At 46.9% G+C, this 17,915-nt stretch overlaps 1 protein-coding gene across 1 annotated transcript; it reads right to left on the bottom strand.

Annotated features, from left to right (window-relative positions):
* Positions 1 to 15,308: 15,308 nt before the first annotated feature.
* Positions 15,309 to 17,833, bottom strand: tnfsf10l4 (tumor necrosis factor (ligand) superfamily, member 10 like 4). Its single transcript, XM_076273618.1, has 5 exons — positions 17,295 to 17,833; positions 16,997 to 17,137; positions 16,855 to 16,900; positions 16,688 to 16,768; positions 15,309 to 16,326 (listed from the first exon to the last, which is right to left on the bottom strand). The coding sequence occupies exons 1-5, from the start codon at positions 17,469 to 17,471 to the stop codon at positions 15,905 to 15,907; spliced, it is 867 nt and encodes a 288-aa protein (XP_076129733.1). The 5' UTR covers positions 17,472 to 17,833; the 3' UTR covers positions 15,309 to 15,904.
* Positions 17,834 to 17,915: the final 82 nt, after the last annotated feature.

Below are 17,915 nucleotides of genomic sequence, written 5' to 3'. Positions count from 1 at the left end.
AACAAACTGATCAACATCTTGGACAATGAGTGTCATCCACTCCACAGCACTATTGTTAAGCAGAAGAGCCTGATCAGCTGGAGACTTCGCTCACTGCCTTGCACAACAGACAGATTGAGGAAGTCATTTGTCCCCAGGGCCATTGAACTGTTCAATGCTTCACTTAAGGGAAGAGGAGAGATAGACTTCTCTGCATAGTCTGTCTGCCTCTTCACCCCCTCCATGTTTGTATACTGTCTGTCCACTAGCCACTTTTTACCACTGTCTTTCTGCCTCACTGTTTGCGTGCTATATTAGCACATATGCATAACCCCTCCCTCCCTGCCACAGCTGAACTGTGGCCACACTTACCTTTTCTTAATATAGTTATAGATATATAGATATAGACTTTATTCTTGCACTGTTGGACTTACTCATTTGCACTATCACCATGACAGTCATTCACACAGAGCACCTTACCTTACTATACACAGAGAATCACAGGCTCAGTCCCTGCCTCAGTCATTGCAAGCGCCTCTGGATTGATTAATCACCACTATGTGGATACTGTTTTTAGAATTGATTTAGATTAAGTGTTAGTTAGTATAACTTGTATTTTAGTATAATCTTTATCTTCTACTGTGCTTATTGCTGAGTTGTGTTTTTTATATTATATACTTTTAATTACTTTTTCTGCTGTTAGTGAATGTGTGTGTATTGTCTGTATGCTACTGAGACCTTGAATTTCCCCTGGGGATCAATAAAGTATCTATCTATCTATCTATCTATCTATCTATCTATCTATCTAAATCCGCCATGTAACACCATTGCTCATGCAACTGCACTGGCTTCCAGTTGCCTAGAGAATACATTTCAAAGTCCTGCTCCTGGCATACAAGGCCCTACACAATTATACCCCCACCTACCTCACTGACTTCCTTGAAGTTTACACCCCGCTCTCTGAGATCCTCCTAAGCAGGCCTACATGTACGGGCCTAGTGTGAACCAGCACCCTGGAGAGAGGGCTTTCAGCTACATCCCCTCCAAGCTGTGGAATTAACTGCCAAACTACATCTGACACTGTGACTCAATTACTGACAGACAGACAGACAAACATATCTCAAGATGGCTGGGCTGACTGACTTTTATTTTTATGAGCTGACTATAATTTTAACAACCTTTTTTGTTTGTGAAGTGACCTTGGGTGTCATGAAAGGTGCTTTAAATAGAATATATAATTAATATTATATAGGGTGACAAGTTAATGAGACACACCAACTGGATCCCATTCCATCCACTCTTCTGCAATCACTGGCGGTCAAGCATGTTATTTATTCTTATCACCTGGAGAGAAAAAAATACTCTTTTTGGATTGGCTGGCGGGGTGGCTTTTAATTCTGAATAACGGGACACCTATGAAGTAGATCTGGGGCCCGTTGCACAAAAGCAGAATTAAGACATCCAGGATAAGTTACTGAGCTGCGCTCAATGAATCCAAAACAAGAGGGTACAGGCTTAATTGGTTGCACAACGAGCAAGCCAGGATGAGAAGTCACGGATTCATGAAGCCAGGTGAAACCTATCCTGGATAAGTGCGCGCTCACGGCTCCCTCAAATAGACCCCGCCACCGATCACAGAGTCACTGATTCACCATGGCAACTAGAGCGGCTTCATTGCTTCTTCTACGGTGTAAAGTAGGTAGCGATAGCCTTTTCACAACAGCAACAAACAGCTACACCTCTGTTTAGGAGAATATTGCAACTAGTGTCGCGACCACCACGCGCAACATGGTTACAGCTCTCCCGTGACGTCACATTGTTGCATGACAGGTCGGGAATGGCGATATGTAAAAGTTAATTAATGATCACAAACGTTTAAATAATGACAGTGGGTCTAGTTATATGTGATAACAATGGGTAGTGGGCAGTGGAATAACTATTGGTTTCCGTTTGTGGTGACTGCTGAGTGAGATAAGGGATGAGATTAAATAGATCCTGGAACTTAGCCTGTGGGGTATACTACGAAGCACGTTAGACATATCTAGGCTATGTAGACATATCGAGGCTTGACAAAGCCTTGACTCAGGGGTATACGTTAAGTGATACGACGATTGCAGTTATGTGATATATTTGTCAAACTAGGCTTTCAGCTCAGGGGTCCGTTGCACAAAAGCAGAATTAAGACATCCGGGATAAGTTACTGAGCTGCGCTCAATGAATCCAAAACAAGAGCGTACAGGCTTAATTGGTTGCACAAAGACCAAGCCAGGATGAGCAGACACGGATTCATCAAGCCAGGTGAAACCTATCCTGGATAAGTGCGCGCTCACGGCTCCCTCAAATAGACCCCGCCACCGATCACAGATTCACTGATTCACCATGGCAACTAGCGGCTTCATTGCTTCTTCTACGGTGTGAAGTAGGTAGCGATAGCCTTTTCACAACAGCAACAAACAGCAACACCTCTGTTTAGGAGAATATTGCAACTAGTTCCGCGACCACCACGTGCGAAATGGTTAGGCACTCCCGTGATGTCACATTGTCGCATGACAGGTCGGGAATGGCGAGTATGTAAAAGTTAATTAATGATCACAAACGTTTAAATAATGACAATGGGTCTAGGTATATGTGATAATGTGTAGTGGGCAGTGGAATAATGATTGGTTTCCGTTTGTGGTGACTGCTGACTGAGATAAGGGATGAGATTAAATAGATCCTGGAACTTAGCCTGGTCTGGAGCAGACTAGCTCCAAAGAATAAATTGCCATGGTAACTTATACCATAACATATCCTGCTGCCCCCTATCCCGCTTTTGTGCAACTGGATCACGGATAAATTGAGCCAGGATAACCAAGATATCCCGGCTTAATCCCTTATCCTAGTTTTGTGCAATAGGCCCCAGATCTGTGAGCGTTCTCGGTGTTGGGATGACGCTGGCCAATCGTGAAATGTGGAGACGCACAAGACCGCCTCTATTTAAAAACAATTACTTCCGCATTCATGAGCGTCTAACCTATAACATCAAATAAATCAATTGTCACCAGTTGTTGTATGGTATGCACGTGGGATATTTGCACGCAGAGCACTATTAAAGCGCATTCGAGATCCAAAATGTTAGTAGAGGCGGAGCTCCACCTGTAAGATATATGACAGAATCCTACACGTGAGATAACCTCGTTTTTAAGACAATTGATTGGTCAGTGTGCGGTAGATTACACGATTTGAGCTATAACTTAGCACATAACCTCCTCCCGACCAGGTTTGGTTGACAGCATAAGATACCATGGTGATATAGCGACACTAAAACAGATCCACTTTCGTGTCACAGCATAGCCTGGCTTTGAGCGCAACATACCTCGCTAACCCACTAATCGAGATTCGTAGTACACCCCACTGGTCTGGAGCAGGCTAGCTCCACAGAATAAATCGCCATGGTGACTTATACCATAACATATCCTGCTGCCCCCTATCCCGCTTTTGAGCAACCGGATCACAGATAAATTGAGCCAGGATAACCAAGATATCCCGGCTTAATCCCTTATCCTAGTTTTGTGCAATAGGCCCCTGGTAAAAAAAAGTTTAATCGCCGTTCCATATCAATGCTTATGAATGGTAACTATAACAACCATAGTAGGACGACGGTTGAGTCTGGAGGCAGGCTTCACAACAATGGAATCAACTGTAAACAAGCTAACTGTCCATGCTATCGCTGTTCTCTTTCAGTCGAACTACTCGGCGTTAACCAATGGGAATACATTCTATGATCATGTGATCGCAACTGAAGTCCTCTCACAGGTCCTGCTAAGGTTCTGTTAGTGTGAAAAACAGGGGGTCAGGATTTGAAGGGTTAGCTTCAGCCACTTAGCATGGCATTTGGCCGCCGACATTTTTGAAAACATGGCGTTACATGGTTGCAACTTCCGGCACCAGTTTTTACATGCGATTGGTAGATGACAGCTCATGCACGAGTTTAGTGTTGGGCACGAGCGTCCTCGCGCGTCCATGTTGGTTTGCATTTCTGGAAGACGACAAATAAAACAACTAACTACTTGGATTAAGCTACTGATACTTGACTTAATGCCTACATGGTTTAGGCTGTATTACCGGACTTTGTGGTAAATAAAAGAAAAATGTTAATGTTGTCATATTATGCTATTATTTGCCGTATATGCGGGGTACCAATTACCTTAAAGTAACTGACTATGACCATACACTTTGGCAGATGCATAGCAATGACCTATATCCAATTATTAGCCTACTTATTGCGTTGTGTATGAAGACTATTTTAAAACGCACAGGCTGTAGTTCTGTAGAACGCAACGTCTGGATCATGTAACCTATGTCTCCCCAAGTGTTTTAAAACGAAACAAATGTCAATGACTTATTTCGTTTGCTTTCTTGCAACATATTAGGCTATGCATTTGATGTAAATGTTCAGGCTGCCAGTCGAGGCAAAAGCCAAATGTCCAACAACAGTTGCAGACTGAGGGATGTGCGCTTCTATCGGAAGTTTAACTTGCATTGGCTTCATTCCGTCTGCCTGCAAATGTAGCCTAGGCTTAACAAGCTGCAAATTCACACTGGGTGCAGCAAAAATCCCAGCTATCCACAAGTTTCTTCATCCCATGTCTACATAATTATAGTCATTTTCGTTGAATAGCTTATTGCGCAAGTGAGTCAATATTGATTCGCATTGTTTATTATCACATATGAACATCACATTAAATAACCTAGGACTTCAGAGACAGGGCAAACTTCTACCACCGTTCCCAAAATGTTATCCCAACCAATGAAATACATTTGCGCTTATAACGAGGTGAAGTGAAGCGCGTTCACGAACAACTTCTTTTCCTCTGAGGGAATGGCCAATCTTCATCAACGGCTAATTCTACCTGGTGCCGGAAACGAACACCCATGAAACGCCATTTTCATAAAGATGGCTGCGGTCAATTTCAAACTTTTTTGGCTGAAGTAGCTAGCCTAGCATGGGCCATTGAAATGAATGGGGGCGGGACTTAGTCACTCTCTCCAGTTATATATAATACCTCCATGGCGAAAAACCATAGTTCTCTTTCAAGCATTCATTCGGTATCTCACTATGGGACACGCCCCCTCGCGAGTTCCCCAGAAGCCATTATTTCATTACGCCAGCCACCATTGGCTGGACGACTGACGTATGCGACGTGGAGGAGGTACTTTCTCCTCTTTTATATTCTACGGCGCAACGTCATTGCTTCAGTCTAAAACCTCTTCTCGCCCCCAGAGGCTTGCTCTCTCGTATACAGGTGCTGTGGCTTGGTGGCTTAACTGTTCATTGAGCGAGGTAACGACTCGGTCCCCGAACGCTACCTTAACGCCGCTTCATCTTCGAAGAGCACTGGTTTGGCTAGTCTGTCTCCAAACAGTAGCCTCTCCCTTGCTAGCCTGTCGCCAAACAGTAGCACGCTAGCCTGTCTCCAAACAGTAGCCCGCTAGCCTGTCTCCAAACAGTAGCCTCCAAACCCCAAAGCTAGTCTGTCGCCATACAGTAGCTCCAAAGCTAGTCTGTCACCAAACAGTAGCAGCCGCTAGTCTGTCCTCAAACAGTAGCGAAACATGTCGACGCCAGTGCCCCCCCTCCCCGCGAGGAAGTGCGAAGCCCCGGCTAGGATGTGTTTGTGTGGGAACAAGATTTCGGCCACTGACACCCACCAGGTTTGTGCCGCGTGTCTGGGGCTGCAACACGCCCAGACCGCGTTAACATCCCCGGAAGTGTGTGAACACTGCGCCCGACTTTCCCTCCGGTCTCGCCGACGTAGGCTAGCATGCCTAGCTAGTCTCACCGACGACGACCCCATGCTAGGAGCGGATGACCTCCCTCCCCTTGAGTCAGCAACCCTTTCCTAGGAGCCGGCCGGCGCTGGAGAACTGGGCGCTAGCTGGGGCGACCAACTCGACGCTCTATCGCCTATATCCGACACCGAAGACAGCCCAATGGGGATGCTAGGTGCGACTGGCGAAGCTGAACTCATCTCAGAGGATGACTCCGTCGACCTACTATCCCTGGGGGATGAGGATGGCGACGACTTATCCCTCCCAGCCACTCAGGCTGCTCGCCCGAGCGGCGTGAGAAGTGATAGCACCGCCACTGGGGCTGATGAAGCCGCAAGCGGGGGCCTTCACGACGTCTGCAAGAGAGCAGCTGCAAAGCTCGGCGTTCCCTGGCCGGAAGCCCAGAAGGAGACCGTGTCCTCTCGTTACGAGGGAAAGAGGCTCCCGAAGGCTAAAAGCTCCACCAGACAACTGCTGCCCGTCTTCCCCGAGTGCCTCGAGGAAGCCACACGCTCATGGAGCAGCCCATTCTCAGCGAAAAACCCGGCTCAAGGGCTCGCGGCGCTGGAATGGCCAGACATGGAAAGCAGTGGATTCTCCCATCTGCCCCCTGTCGAACCGCTCCTGGCCGCCCATCTCCACCCCACCCAGAAGTCTGCGATGACCCCCTCGGGACCCGCATTCCCCTCCAAAGCCGACAATTTCCAGTCCGCCGTGACTGTAAATAGCTACAAAGCAGTGGCGTCGGCGGTGAGAGCTCTCAACGCCTCATCTCTGCTCATGGCCTACCAAGCCGAGCTGGAGGAAGACTTCTCGTCCGCCCCCAACCAGCCAGCTGTGTGGGACGAAATGTGTGTGGTCACAGACCTCTGCCTACGGCTACACAGGTGTGCGGTGCAAACGGCGCGACGGGCTATGGCCCTCATGGTCTCTCAAGAGAGAGCTCGCTGGCTCAACCTCTCCAGCCTCTCCCACAAGGAGAAGACCCAGCTGCTAGATGTGCCCGTGGACCCCAAAGGCCTCTTTGGACCAGCCGTGGCCACTATGCAAAAGCGGTGTGAGGAAAAGAAACGGGACGGTGAAGCGTTGCAGCTGTGCCTCCCCAGAAAGGCACAAGCCCCCGCTTCCAAACGTCAACTCCCGAACCAGCCTGCCACTCAGAGCCTTGGTAAGACCCCCGAGCTCAAAGGTGCCTGGGTTAAAAACCCCATTAACCCTAACGCGACACAGGGAGGTCAGCAAAACCCCCCACCCGCGCAGGGACCGAGGAAGAAGAAGCGCGCCTAGTACGCGCCTTGCAGGCGAGGGGGGGCGAGTCCAGCCAGACGCTCCCCCCTCCTCGACTCACCGGCCCCGTTCCTGGGCCTGTTCAAAGAGGCATGTTCACTGCCCCCCAAGAGGCGTGCAGAGGCCACAGAGGCGCTCGCAGTTCACAGCCCACTGAAGCGGAGAAGAGACCTGGAGTGCCAGTTCGAGCCCCAACAGAGTCTCACAAGCACACACCAGTGCCCCCCTTCAAAATTAAATGTTTCGGTGCGCAGCCAGGCCGCCTACAGTTCGCTACACCCCCACCCCCGTTCAATGGGATTGTACAATCCCACGCTACAGGGGAACCTGCCCGTGTTCTACGGGGGGAAATAATTTCCCTGTTAAACAAACAAGCGATCAGAGTAGTCCCCATCGAGCAAAGCCGTCACGGTTTTTACTCGGGGTATTTTCTGGTCCCAAAGAAAGGGGGGGGCTTGCGCCTGATATTGGACCTGCGTGCACTGAACAGATACCTAAGAATGTACAGGTTCAGGATGCTAACCAACGACGCATTAATGCGCTTCGTGTGCCCGGGCGATTGGTTCACCTCAGGGGATCTGACCGATGCGTCCCTACACGTCCCGATCTATCCGCCCCACAGAAAGTTCCTCAGGTTTGCCTTTCGAGGTGTGACCTACGAGTGGCTTGCCCTCCCATTTGGCCTTGCGCTCAGCCCCAGAGCCTTCGCCAAGGTCACCGAAGCGGCTATCGCGCTGCTCCGGGAAAAGGGTTTACATCTGGCTACTTTTATCGACGACTGGTTGGTGGCCGCGCACTCATACCAGGAAGCGCAGCAGCACACGGCTCTCCTAACGGAGCACCTGTTGTTACTAGGCTTCAGAATAAACTGGGGGGAAAGCGTGCTACGCCACACCACTGTGGTGGCTTATGTCAACAAGCAGGGGGGACTGAGGTCTCGTCATATGCACACGTTGGCACACAGACTGATCTTATGGAGCAGCACACAGCTCCTGTCGTTGAAAGCCACACACGTCCCTGGTGTATTGAATTTGGGTGCAGATTTATTATCCAGGGGCAACCCCCGCTACGGAGACTGGAAACTCCACAGCGATGTGGTGGCTCAAATCTGGTTGCGAACGGGTCGAGCGAAAGTGGACTTATTCGCTTCAGAGGAGAATGCGCAATGTCCGATGTTTTTCTCCCTGCGCGATCAGAAAGCCCCGTTAGGGATAGATGCGTTGGCACACCAGTGGCCACACGTCCTGCTCTATGCATTCCCTCTGTTGGAACTGATCACTCCAACGCTCGCCAGGGTGCAGGAACAGTGCCTCTCACTCATTCTCGTAGCCCCGCGCTGGCCAGGGAAACCCTGGCTAGCAGAAATAATCCCGTTACTCCACTCCCCACCGTGGCCGCTGCCCCCCCGCAGGGACCTGCTATCCCAAGCAAACGGGGAAATATTTCACCCTCATCCACAGCGCCTGGCCCTCTGGGTTTGGCCCGTGAAAGGCTGAATCTGACAGCTGCAGGACTGCCCTGCAATGTCATAGCGACCATTCAGAGCGCTAGGGCGTCATCAACTAGTACGTTGTATGATAGCAAATGGCGTGTATTTAATGACTGGTGCATTAAAACAGGGACGATAGCCTTCCAGTGCTCTGTGGACGTTATCCTTACGTTTCTGCAAGACTTACTGGATAAAAACAAGTCCTTCTCCACTGTAAAAGTTTACCTGGCTGCCATCTCGGCATGCCATGTAGGTTTTGGGGACAAAACAGCGGGCCAGCACCCTCTCATACGTCGATTTATGAAAGGGGCTCGACGCCTCCGTCCGGTTTCTAAACCACTGGCCCCTTCATGGGATCTGCCGATGGTTTTGGATGTTCTGTCTCGCCCTCCCTTCGAGCCATTACAACAGTTGGATCTTAAAGTGCTCTCACTCAAGACGGCTTTGTTGGTGGCTTTGGCTACGGCTAAACGCGTAAGCGATATTCATGCCCTATCTGTGAATACAGCCTGTATGAAATTTTCCCGGGTGACTCGAGGGTTGTATTAAAACCCAACCCAGCGTTCATTCCGAAGGTTTTCAACCCGTCACTGTCGTGTCGGCCGATTGAACTATTTGTGTTTAACCCACCGCCTTTCGCCTCCCCGGAGCAGGAGCGGCTGAATGCGCTCTGTCCAGTCAGGGCGTTGCGTGCGTACGTGGACAAAACAGCGGAGTTAAGGAAAACGGAACAGCTGTTTGTGTCTTGTGCAAAGTCACATCTGGGTAGACCGCTCACTAAGCAGCGTCTATCACAATGGATTGTGGCGGCTATTGCCCTGGCCTATACGACTAAGGGGTTACAACCCCCAGTCGGTTTACGAGCCCATTCCACTCGAGGGATGTCGACATCATGGGCTTTATTTCAGGGTTTCCCCATAGAGGATGTATGCTTGGCAGCGTGTTGGGCAAACCCGACAACGTTTGTCAGGTTTTACAGACTTGATGTCACTGCCCCGACTTTGGCGCATTCAGTGTTAGGCACTGGGACGCCGGGGGCGCACTGATGTTGTTGGGGATCGCAAGCTTGTCTGGCAATCCGGGAGTCACGATATCATATAGTGAGATACCGAATGAATGCTTGAAAGAGAACTTAAGGTTACTCACGTAACCCCGGTTCTCTGATAGCATGAGTGAGGTATCTCACCAGACCACCCTCCTTGCCGGTGGCGAGAAGAGGTTGGTTAGCTAGACTGAAGCAATGACGTTGCGCCGTAGAATATAAAGGAGGAGGAAGTACCTCCTCCACGTCGCATACGTCAGTCGTCCAGCCAATGGTGGCTGGCGTAATGAAATAATGGCTTCTGGGGAACTCGCGAGGGGGCGTGTCCCATAGTGAGATACCTCACTCATGCTATCAGAGAACCGGGGTTACGTGAGTAACCTTAAGATATATATAGAATGGCTAGATGTCTCGTCCGCGCTGCTTGCCAATGGAGCTCGACGTCCGCACCTCGCGGCATTCTTGCCACAGTCAGCTCGCTAACTCAACATTGTGTTTCAATGGTGCACTGTAATAATGACAGGTAGTGACCTGAAGGTGTCATTGTTATATCCTGGGGGCATTGTTCTGCCTTTAGTAGAAGAAGAGCCATCAGGTACCATAGAGCCCACCAGATAGCTTGTCTGTGGCAAGATGGCTGCCGGTGATGCTGTTGGAGACTCCGCCATGAGACATCTAGCCATTCTATCTATGCGAAAAACGGCTCGGCTATAATAAGCCGCCGCAGCCAACGACAATCACTCTTTTTGGTTCTTCAGCGACGTCACTTGAAGTTTCCCACAAGAGAAACAAAACACGGTCTTGCGAGCAAGAGGAAAGGCAAAAGGCAAAGATATCGGGAGAAGTAGACAGAGCAGGAGAGACGGGTGTCATCGGCTTCAGCCTTGCAGGGGAGGAAGATGACTGCCGCCGACTCTCTTTCTTTCTATACCTCTCTCTATTTTTCTCGCTTTTCTGTCTTGTTTGTTCTTTCATTTCGAGGTTAAAAAAAAAAAAAAAAATCTAAAAAGCATGTCTGAGTCGGTGACCGCCCAGATGCGGAGGTGTAGTCCGAGCTGCGGGCTCTGGACCCACACCCGGTCTGCATAAGCAGTCTGGGTGTCGACCATGCCCGGGCAGCGTTGGCGGTCCCCGAATCCTGCCCGCACTGCAGGGTCCCCCGCCGGCTTTTTTGCTGAGACCTCCGCAGACAGCTCTCATGAGTCCGATGACGATGACAAAGTGTCCCTCGTCACCTCAGAGAACTGCTCACTGGAGCAGCAGGGCCCCCCAGTCTGCACCCCTCTCCCGAGAGCACGCCACTAAGTTGCTCGGCATTCAGTGGCCGGTGCAGCCAGAGCGCCAGGGCTCCTTAATGGACGGCTCTTTCTATGAGCACCGGCCAGGTCCCGCCCCCTCCCAGCCGTCCCTGACTTCCTGGCGGAGGTTCAGAAATCTTGGGGAAAGCCATATTCAGCCCGGTCCCCGGACGGTGCAGGGCTTCGGCCCTTTCTCTGCCCTGGATGGGGCGGAGGACCAGGGGCTGGCTCACCTCCCTGAGGTGGAGGAGACGCTGGCAGCGTATCTTTGCCCCCAGGCTTGATGGCTCCGGACCTGGAGTTGGGTCGGCCTGGGTTAAACTCGCGGCCGCCGTGTCTGGCGAACCACATTGCGGAGTGGCGGAAGTGCACAAACTCCCAATGGGTTCTCCATACGCTGGAGCACGGGTACCAGCTACAGTTTGCCCATGCTCCTCCCGTCTTCACGGGTATCAGGCGGACAAGGGTCTCGCCCATACGCACCCTGGCACTCCTCAGGGAGATCCGGGAGCTGGCGGCTAAGCAGGCCATACGCCTGGTGCCACGGGGCCAGTGGATGGAGGGGGTGTACAGTCAGTATTTTTTGGTTCCCAAGAAGGATGGCAGCCTTCGGCCCATTCTGAACCTCCGGCCACTAAACGCATACTTCAATACATCAAATATTCCATTCAAGATGCTGACGTTGCAGCGCATTGTTCAGAGCGTGCAGCAGGGGGATTGGATGGTCACGATAGACTTGAAAGATGCATATTTTCATGTTCCGATTCATCCTCGGCACAGAAAACACCTGTGCTTTGCATTCGAGGACGAGGTGTGGGAGTTTTCGGTTTTATGTTTTGGGCTGGCTCTAGTGCCCCGCACCTTCACCAAGGTTGTTCAGGAAGCGTTGGCCCCTCTCAGGAGGCGAGGTATTCGCATACTGAACTATCTTGACGACTGGGTCTTACTGGCAGACTCCAGGGCCCTTCTGGAACAGCATGTAGCCGAGACGCTAGGCCATCTCGAGCGGCTAGGTTTCCAGGTGAATTGGCCAAAGAGCCAACTCACGCCCGCGCAGGCAATCCCCTACCTGGGAATGGAAATCGATGTGATGGGCATGACAGTGTCATTGTCTCAGGCACGTCGGGCAGGCCTTCAGCACTGCATCAGCGTTTTTCGCCGAGACGCTATGGTCACCGTGTGCCAATGTCAGCACCTTCTGGGGCTAATGGCGGCGGCTTCGCATGCGGTTCCCCTCGGCCTTCTCCACATGCGGGATCTCCAAGCATTGTTCATCCTGTCAGGGACAGACACAAGCGCGTTCGGGTGGATCGGAGATGCTGGAGAGCTCTTGCAGCTCGGCGAGATAGCCTCGGCGGCCGTTATCCCTTACTGAGTTCCGGAGAAGTTCCTTTTTCTTTCAAACAATCAATGGTTAGCCTACACCTAAGAAAAATAGTCTCCCTTCTTGTCATGAGTTCCTGTAGTGTTTTTCAAGTAGCTTACTCAAGTTTCATTCTCCTCTAAGGGACCGTTCGTTATTTATAAACGGGGTCACCGGAGGGATTTTGAGTGCTTCAATCAAAAGTTGCATGACCCTCCCCTGCCTGCAAGAAATTTTTCAACGACCCTCCTGCAGTCTTTTCAAAAAAGACATGACCCTCCCCGGCCAACTGTCGATACCTTCCACCCACGCTGTAAAGCACTACGAAAACACATCGACTTAAGCTATCGTTCTAAACTCACCCTCTGCTTTCTGATCTTACACATCACACTTCACCAAGATTCACTTGTTGTGGAAACACAATAAGCATGGAAACTAAATGCACACTTCCTGCAACTGCATTAGCCTACTTAAAAATTAGTTACTCTAGTAAGTATTCACATGAAATAAAACAATAAAACATTGAGACCATTCAAAAAAGCACACTGGGTAATAACAAATTCAACACATGAACTTGTTGCTATTGACTCGTCTCTAGGCTTCCTCAGTCATTGTAAAGCTGCCGAAGCTGAACATTATCCAAAACTCAATTTCTCAGACGAGCGTCAATTTGGGAGCTTGCTACACTCCTTCCTTCTCAAATGACTTGAAAAGGCCGTTTGCACAATTTCACAAATAATCACAGGGACCGAAAAATACCTAACATGCCAACTTTTTCCGGGTTTAGGCCTATCATTTTAACTTTTCCCCGCTGTCTTGCCGTTTTAATATTTTCCCGTAGAATATCCCATATTACTGTAATACTCTCATAACATTAGTCCTGCATTCTGGCCTGTCTCTGTGTTGTCCTGTTGTTACCCCTTGCCCTTCTAGAGAAACAGATGTATTCAAATCATCGTTTTGCTTGCTTGAATGCGAACTCAGAGTGATGTTAACCTAGGCCTATTTAAGTTAACGACGTGGTTGTTGTGAGAGCACGATTCATTGGCGCTTGCAGTGTTCGGCCGTAGGCTATGTCTACGTGCGCACCTGCCAGGCTAAGAGACAAAGAAATCCCCCTGTATATTCACTCCAAGTTGGCCTTCCATAACTTACCAACTCTACACTGTAGACCATAAACTGGCTTTTTATATGACCAATGTATTTGTTCAACTTTATGAAGCAGAATTACGCACTTCTACTTGGAACGTAACACATTTTTGTTGGCAGGAGAGAGAATGACAGCGATTAACAAATTGCACTTGTTGCTGGTTACTAATAAATAGGGCCTACTACATATTTTTTTGCAAACAACAAAAACAGAAAGGATGGAAACAGCAAAGCTAGAGATGGGCAGGAACAAGGTCAATTGGTAGAAATGCTTGTCAAAACGTTAGGAGCTGGATGTGTGGATGAATGAAGCACAAGTATGCTTTATAAGCATGCACACTGTTTGTTAGGCTAGGCTACACGGTAAACTACAAGTAAACCAAAGTTAAATTTAGCTTTTTTAGGGCTGGATGAAGTTGACCAAATGGATATAGGCTGTTAGGCGTGAATAAAGTAGGCTACTCTGTTGCTCCAACCCTTCCAACGTTAATGGGGACGGATGTTGACATTTTCCGTATTTTGCGTGAGAAACCCGGGAAATCTCCCTTATTTTCATTGTTCAATGTTGACAGAGCTATGGAACGAAAGAGAACGTTACATGGCGACAGAAATCAACAATCAAACAAGCCACTTTGATTTTTTGCTGTTTTCATTAATACAAAAGATGGGTGACCCCCCCTCAAAAAAGTTAGGTGACCCTCCCCTCAACAAAGAATAAAAAGACATGACCCTCCCCTATTTTCCTCCGGTGACCCCGTTTATAAATAACGAACGGTCCCTAAGTTATCTGAGGTTAAAAAAAAAATATGGGAAGGCTCTTTGCATCCTATCTCAAGGAAATTCATTCAGTGTGCCTTGGCAATGACAGGTATCAAAGTCTTGACCTCACTGTAGGTGTGCCTCACAGCCAAATATCAGTTGCCTATAACACCACATCCTTGGTGAGATGATTTGCTCCCATGAATTTTCCTATTACTGTTATGTGGATGATACTCAACTTTACCCTTTACCTGACTTACCCACCTGATGATTACAATTTCTGCATGCCTCTGGGATATTTCAGTCTGGATGAACAAACGACACCTTCAGATCAATCTCACCAAAACTGAGCTTCTGGTATTCCCATAATACAGCCATTCCCCAACAGATCAGCATCTAGCTTTGGCTCATCTTGCGTTGACATGCACTTCAATATTTCGGTTAAAGATGGGGTAAGCATGGGGCATGACGAAGCTCACACATTATCTAACTAGCCATTGGTTGTGTTGAATGCAAGCAATTGTGATTGGATCCTGCGTTTTCGGTCATTTGGATATGCGTGTCCATGGGATCCTTTCCAGACTGACCTGCAGAGCAAATTCGCCAACAGGTTTGTCTGGTATATCTAGCACATTTCTTTTTTTTTTTATATATATCTTTAACCGAAATATATATATATTTCTTATAACAATATGGTCACATTTTCTGATCTTTTTTTCTATTTCTCAGATACCAAGTGCAGATGTTGTATAAATATCTACTTTTATTTTAATTTGTCATTCATTTCTGCAGGTTTTTTCTTTGATTTGTCACTTTGACACATTGATATTAAATCTGAATCAAAATTTTGCAAAAGAGGAACAGTGAGACACATCAGCTCCAAAAACAAAAACTTGTTTACTTGAGTATTTTTTTTTTTTTTTATCTTATCCTTGCTCTTTTCCTTAAGGACACCACACCAAAATATTTTTTAACATGGCATGGTAGCTGACATCAAACCCATTTGGTCATTTTGGAAATCAAGGGCAATGGGAGTAAAACCTGCCAGAGAATTCAAATGCACTCTCAGGCAGTCCAGGCAGCCAATAGAGAATGTGGAAAATTGGATAACAATTGCTCTGTGTATGACTCTTTTCCTTATTTCATTGATATCAAAACTTTATTAAACAATATTCACTTCCAAAATACAGTTAAGAGCAAAATAATTCATACACCTGGCAAATATTGATTTAATGTTTGACAATGATTGATAAACATTTTTATGAAAAAAATTGTATCCTTTTTAGGTAATCAATGAACCTTTTAGAGTGGCCCAGCTGGAGTCCAGACCTCAATCCGTCAAAAAAGTGAGCACAAGTGAAGGCAAATAAAGATGTTTCCATTGATTATTTAAAAATGGTATGAATCATTTTGACATGCCATTTTACATAAATATGTTAAAAAAGATTAAAACACTTTTTTTTATTCCATGTTTCTACTACATTATCTTACAACCTTTTGGCATGTGGCAGTGTGATTTTCAGTCAGAACAAACAAAATCAACATTAAATCAAAATTTGCCAGGGGTATGAATTGTGTATTTACTGTAGGCCTATGTCTTATAGATAAATAACAGCAACATACAATACCTCTTAAGAAATGATATGACTTTGTTAACAAATGTAGAATATTCCCTGAGGCTTAATTATAGAGAAATAATTTGATCATAATACATATAGATATGAAACTCATTTGACCATAAATGCACCAAAATATGTGGAGTCTGGCAGAAAGCGAACAGCATTCATATCCCAAACAGAGAGGAAGAGTTTGTCTTCCTTATGCAGTTGGAACAGTGCCCCCTGGTGGCTAGAGAAGAGTTGGGTGTTAAAGGTCGGATCTAAGCATGGCACCTCCCTTGCTTTTGCAAGAGGAATGGGCTGTGAGTGAGTGGTTGTCCTCTTGTATATTGTTTGAAAAAAGTTCCCTCCAGGTGGTTGTGATGGAATCATCTGGAAATAAACCTGCGAGTAAACAAAGTAAAGTCCATCTTGTGGCACTATAATTTCACCGTCAGGGCTGACACGCATTAAGCCATCTTCAGTGACCTGATCCTCAATATTGTTCCACCGGAGGCGATGTGTTGAAGTCCTCTCATTTGCTCCATCACCTGTTATAAAACACAATGGTATCTCTAGTCGATAAACCTAATAAAAGCGGAGGGCACCCTGTAAAGGCTTAGGTCAGGAGAAACTCTCATCTAATAATTTCAATAAATGAGTGCTCCCTCTCAGCTGCAACTGTAGCAACAGCATGGTAAGCTTGAATATACATTATTTCAGTCTTTAGGCATACTGTAATCCTAATAGCCTCCTCTTTAAGACTTCAGATTTGGAGATCCATTTGCAAGCTTTGGTTTACAGCCTTTAAAAAATATCTAGATGCAGTGTTAATCTCATAACCTCTGACCTCTAACCTAAAATCTGATAACGTTATAGGCCTATCTCCTTTAACCAGGTAAAATGTTGTACCTGGTAGATGATTAAGCTGGCGAAGTTCAGTCTCCGCTCCAACATGAATAGCAGGTAGATACTTCTGGCTTATATTGCATTCTGACATTGAAGAACAAATTGGATTATTCAATAAGGTTTGTATCATAGACCTAGCCTACATGTTCATATGTTAAATTAGCACTCACCATCCATAGATTCAAAGATGACATTTTTTATGTCCCACTGCAGCCGCTAAAAACATGAAATCAAAGATTATCAAAAAGGGAAATAGCCATTACTGTATGCTAGACTGCAAAATAGTACAGTGAAGCAATGAAGCAAGCTTACCCTTTGGGCTCCATGGCCGAACTCGTGAATGAGTAAATCACAGGTTTCCAAGTCTATTTGATGATAGGTTTGAATGTTTATATCTAGAAATTTGTACAGACATTCAACAGGATACTCCCCATATTTAACTTCATCTTGGGCCTGTAAATAGAAGAAAGAGATAATGTTAAGCTATTATTGTGCCATTCAACTTACCAATTGAAGCATTTTGGGTTCCGAAGTGGACCAACGGCTGAGCAGAGTGATAAAAAGTATATCCCTGGGCTTAACAAAGTCACTTAGCCATTAATGAGCCTACCTTTAAAATGTCCTCGAAAAGACCATGCAATAGACGCGCAGAAATGAATGTCTCCGCGCCAAGAATGAAGCTCAAAGTCAGCAGAAAAACATTCCATTTTGTTTCACAATCCTTTTGATTTTGTTTGGTGATATGTTTCGATATTTTGTCGTTGTGGATTTGTGCATCGGAGGTCATGCTAAATGTTCGATGGAGATGAATCGCAACGTAGCCCAAATTCCGTGTGACAAAATTCAGTTTTATTTTACTTTCGATTTAATTATAGGTTACCTTCATCCAGTCCTGTATGTTTTCTAGATAGGAAGTCCCAGTTGTCACCGCCCCTCTTATCAAATTTTCGCAAAGTTGGGAAATTGTATGCCTGCATATGCATCCTAGCATTAATTGAAGCAAAATAACACTTGCGGCGCAAAATACACTGCTGTGCGGACTAAAAGTGTCATACATTATGTAGGCTACCCTTAAATCGACCCATTGGTCTAAAACGAACCATGTCCCTGTATTGTGTTATAACCTTATGAAATTTAATGATATTACTAATCTGTATACAAAAACAAAAAATCACTATAGTGAGTCAAATAACTTTTTGAGAACTTCAGAAGACCTGCATGACGTTTGGGC

Source organism: Alosa pseudoharengus, unplaced genomic scaffold (assembly GCF_046254945.1).
Source record: "Alosa pseudoharengus isolate Yale_2024_CS ecotype anadromous, Long Island Sound unplaced genomic scaffold, YU_APseudo_1.1 YU_APseudo_1.1_scf_8, whole genome shotgun sequence".
Taxonomy (NCBI): Eukaryota; Metazoa; Chordata; class Actinopteri; order Clupeiformes; family Clupeidae; genus Alosa; species Alosa pseudoharengus.
This window is presented reverse-complemented; position numbering and strand designations above follow the sequence as displayed.

Coding starts and splice junctions, on each gene's coding strand:
- tnfsf10l4 (XM_076273618.1), bottom strand. CDS start 17,471: ATGACCTCCGATGCACAAATCCACAACGACAAAATATCGAAACATATC. Junction 17,138..17,294: donor TTTTCGAGGACATTTTAAAG/GTAGGCTCATTA, acceptor TTCTATTTACAG/GCCCAAGATGAAGTTAAATA. Junction 16,769..16,854: donor CATCTTTGAATCTATGGATG/GTGAGTGCTAAT, acceptor CTTCAATGTCAG/AATGCAATATAAGCCAGAAG.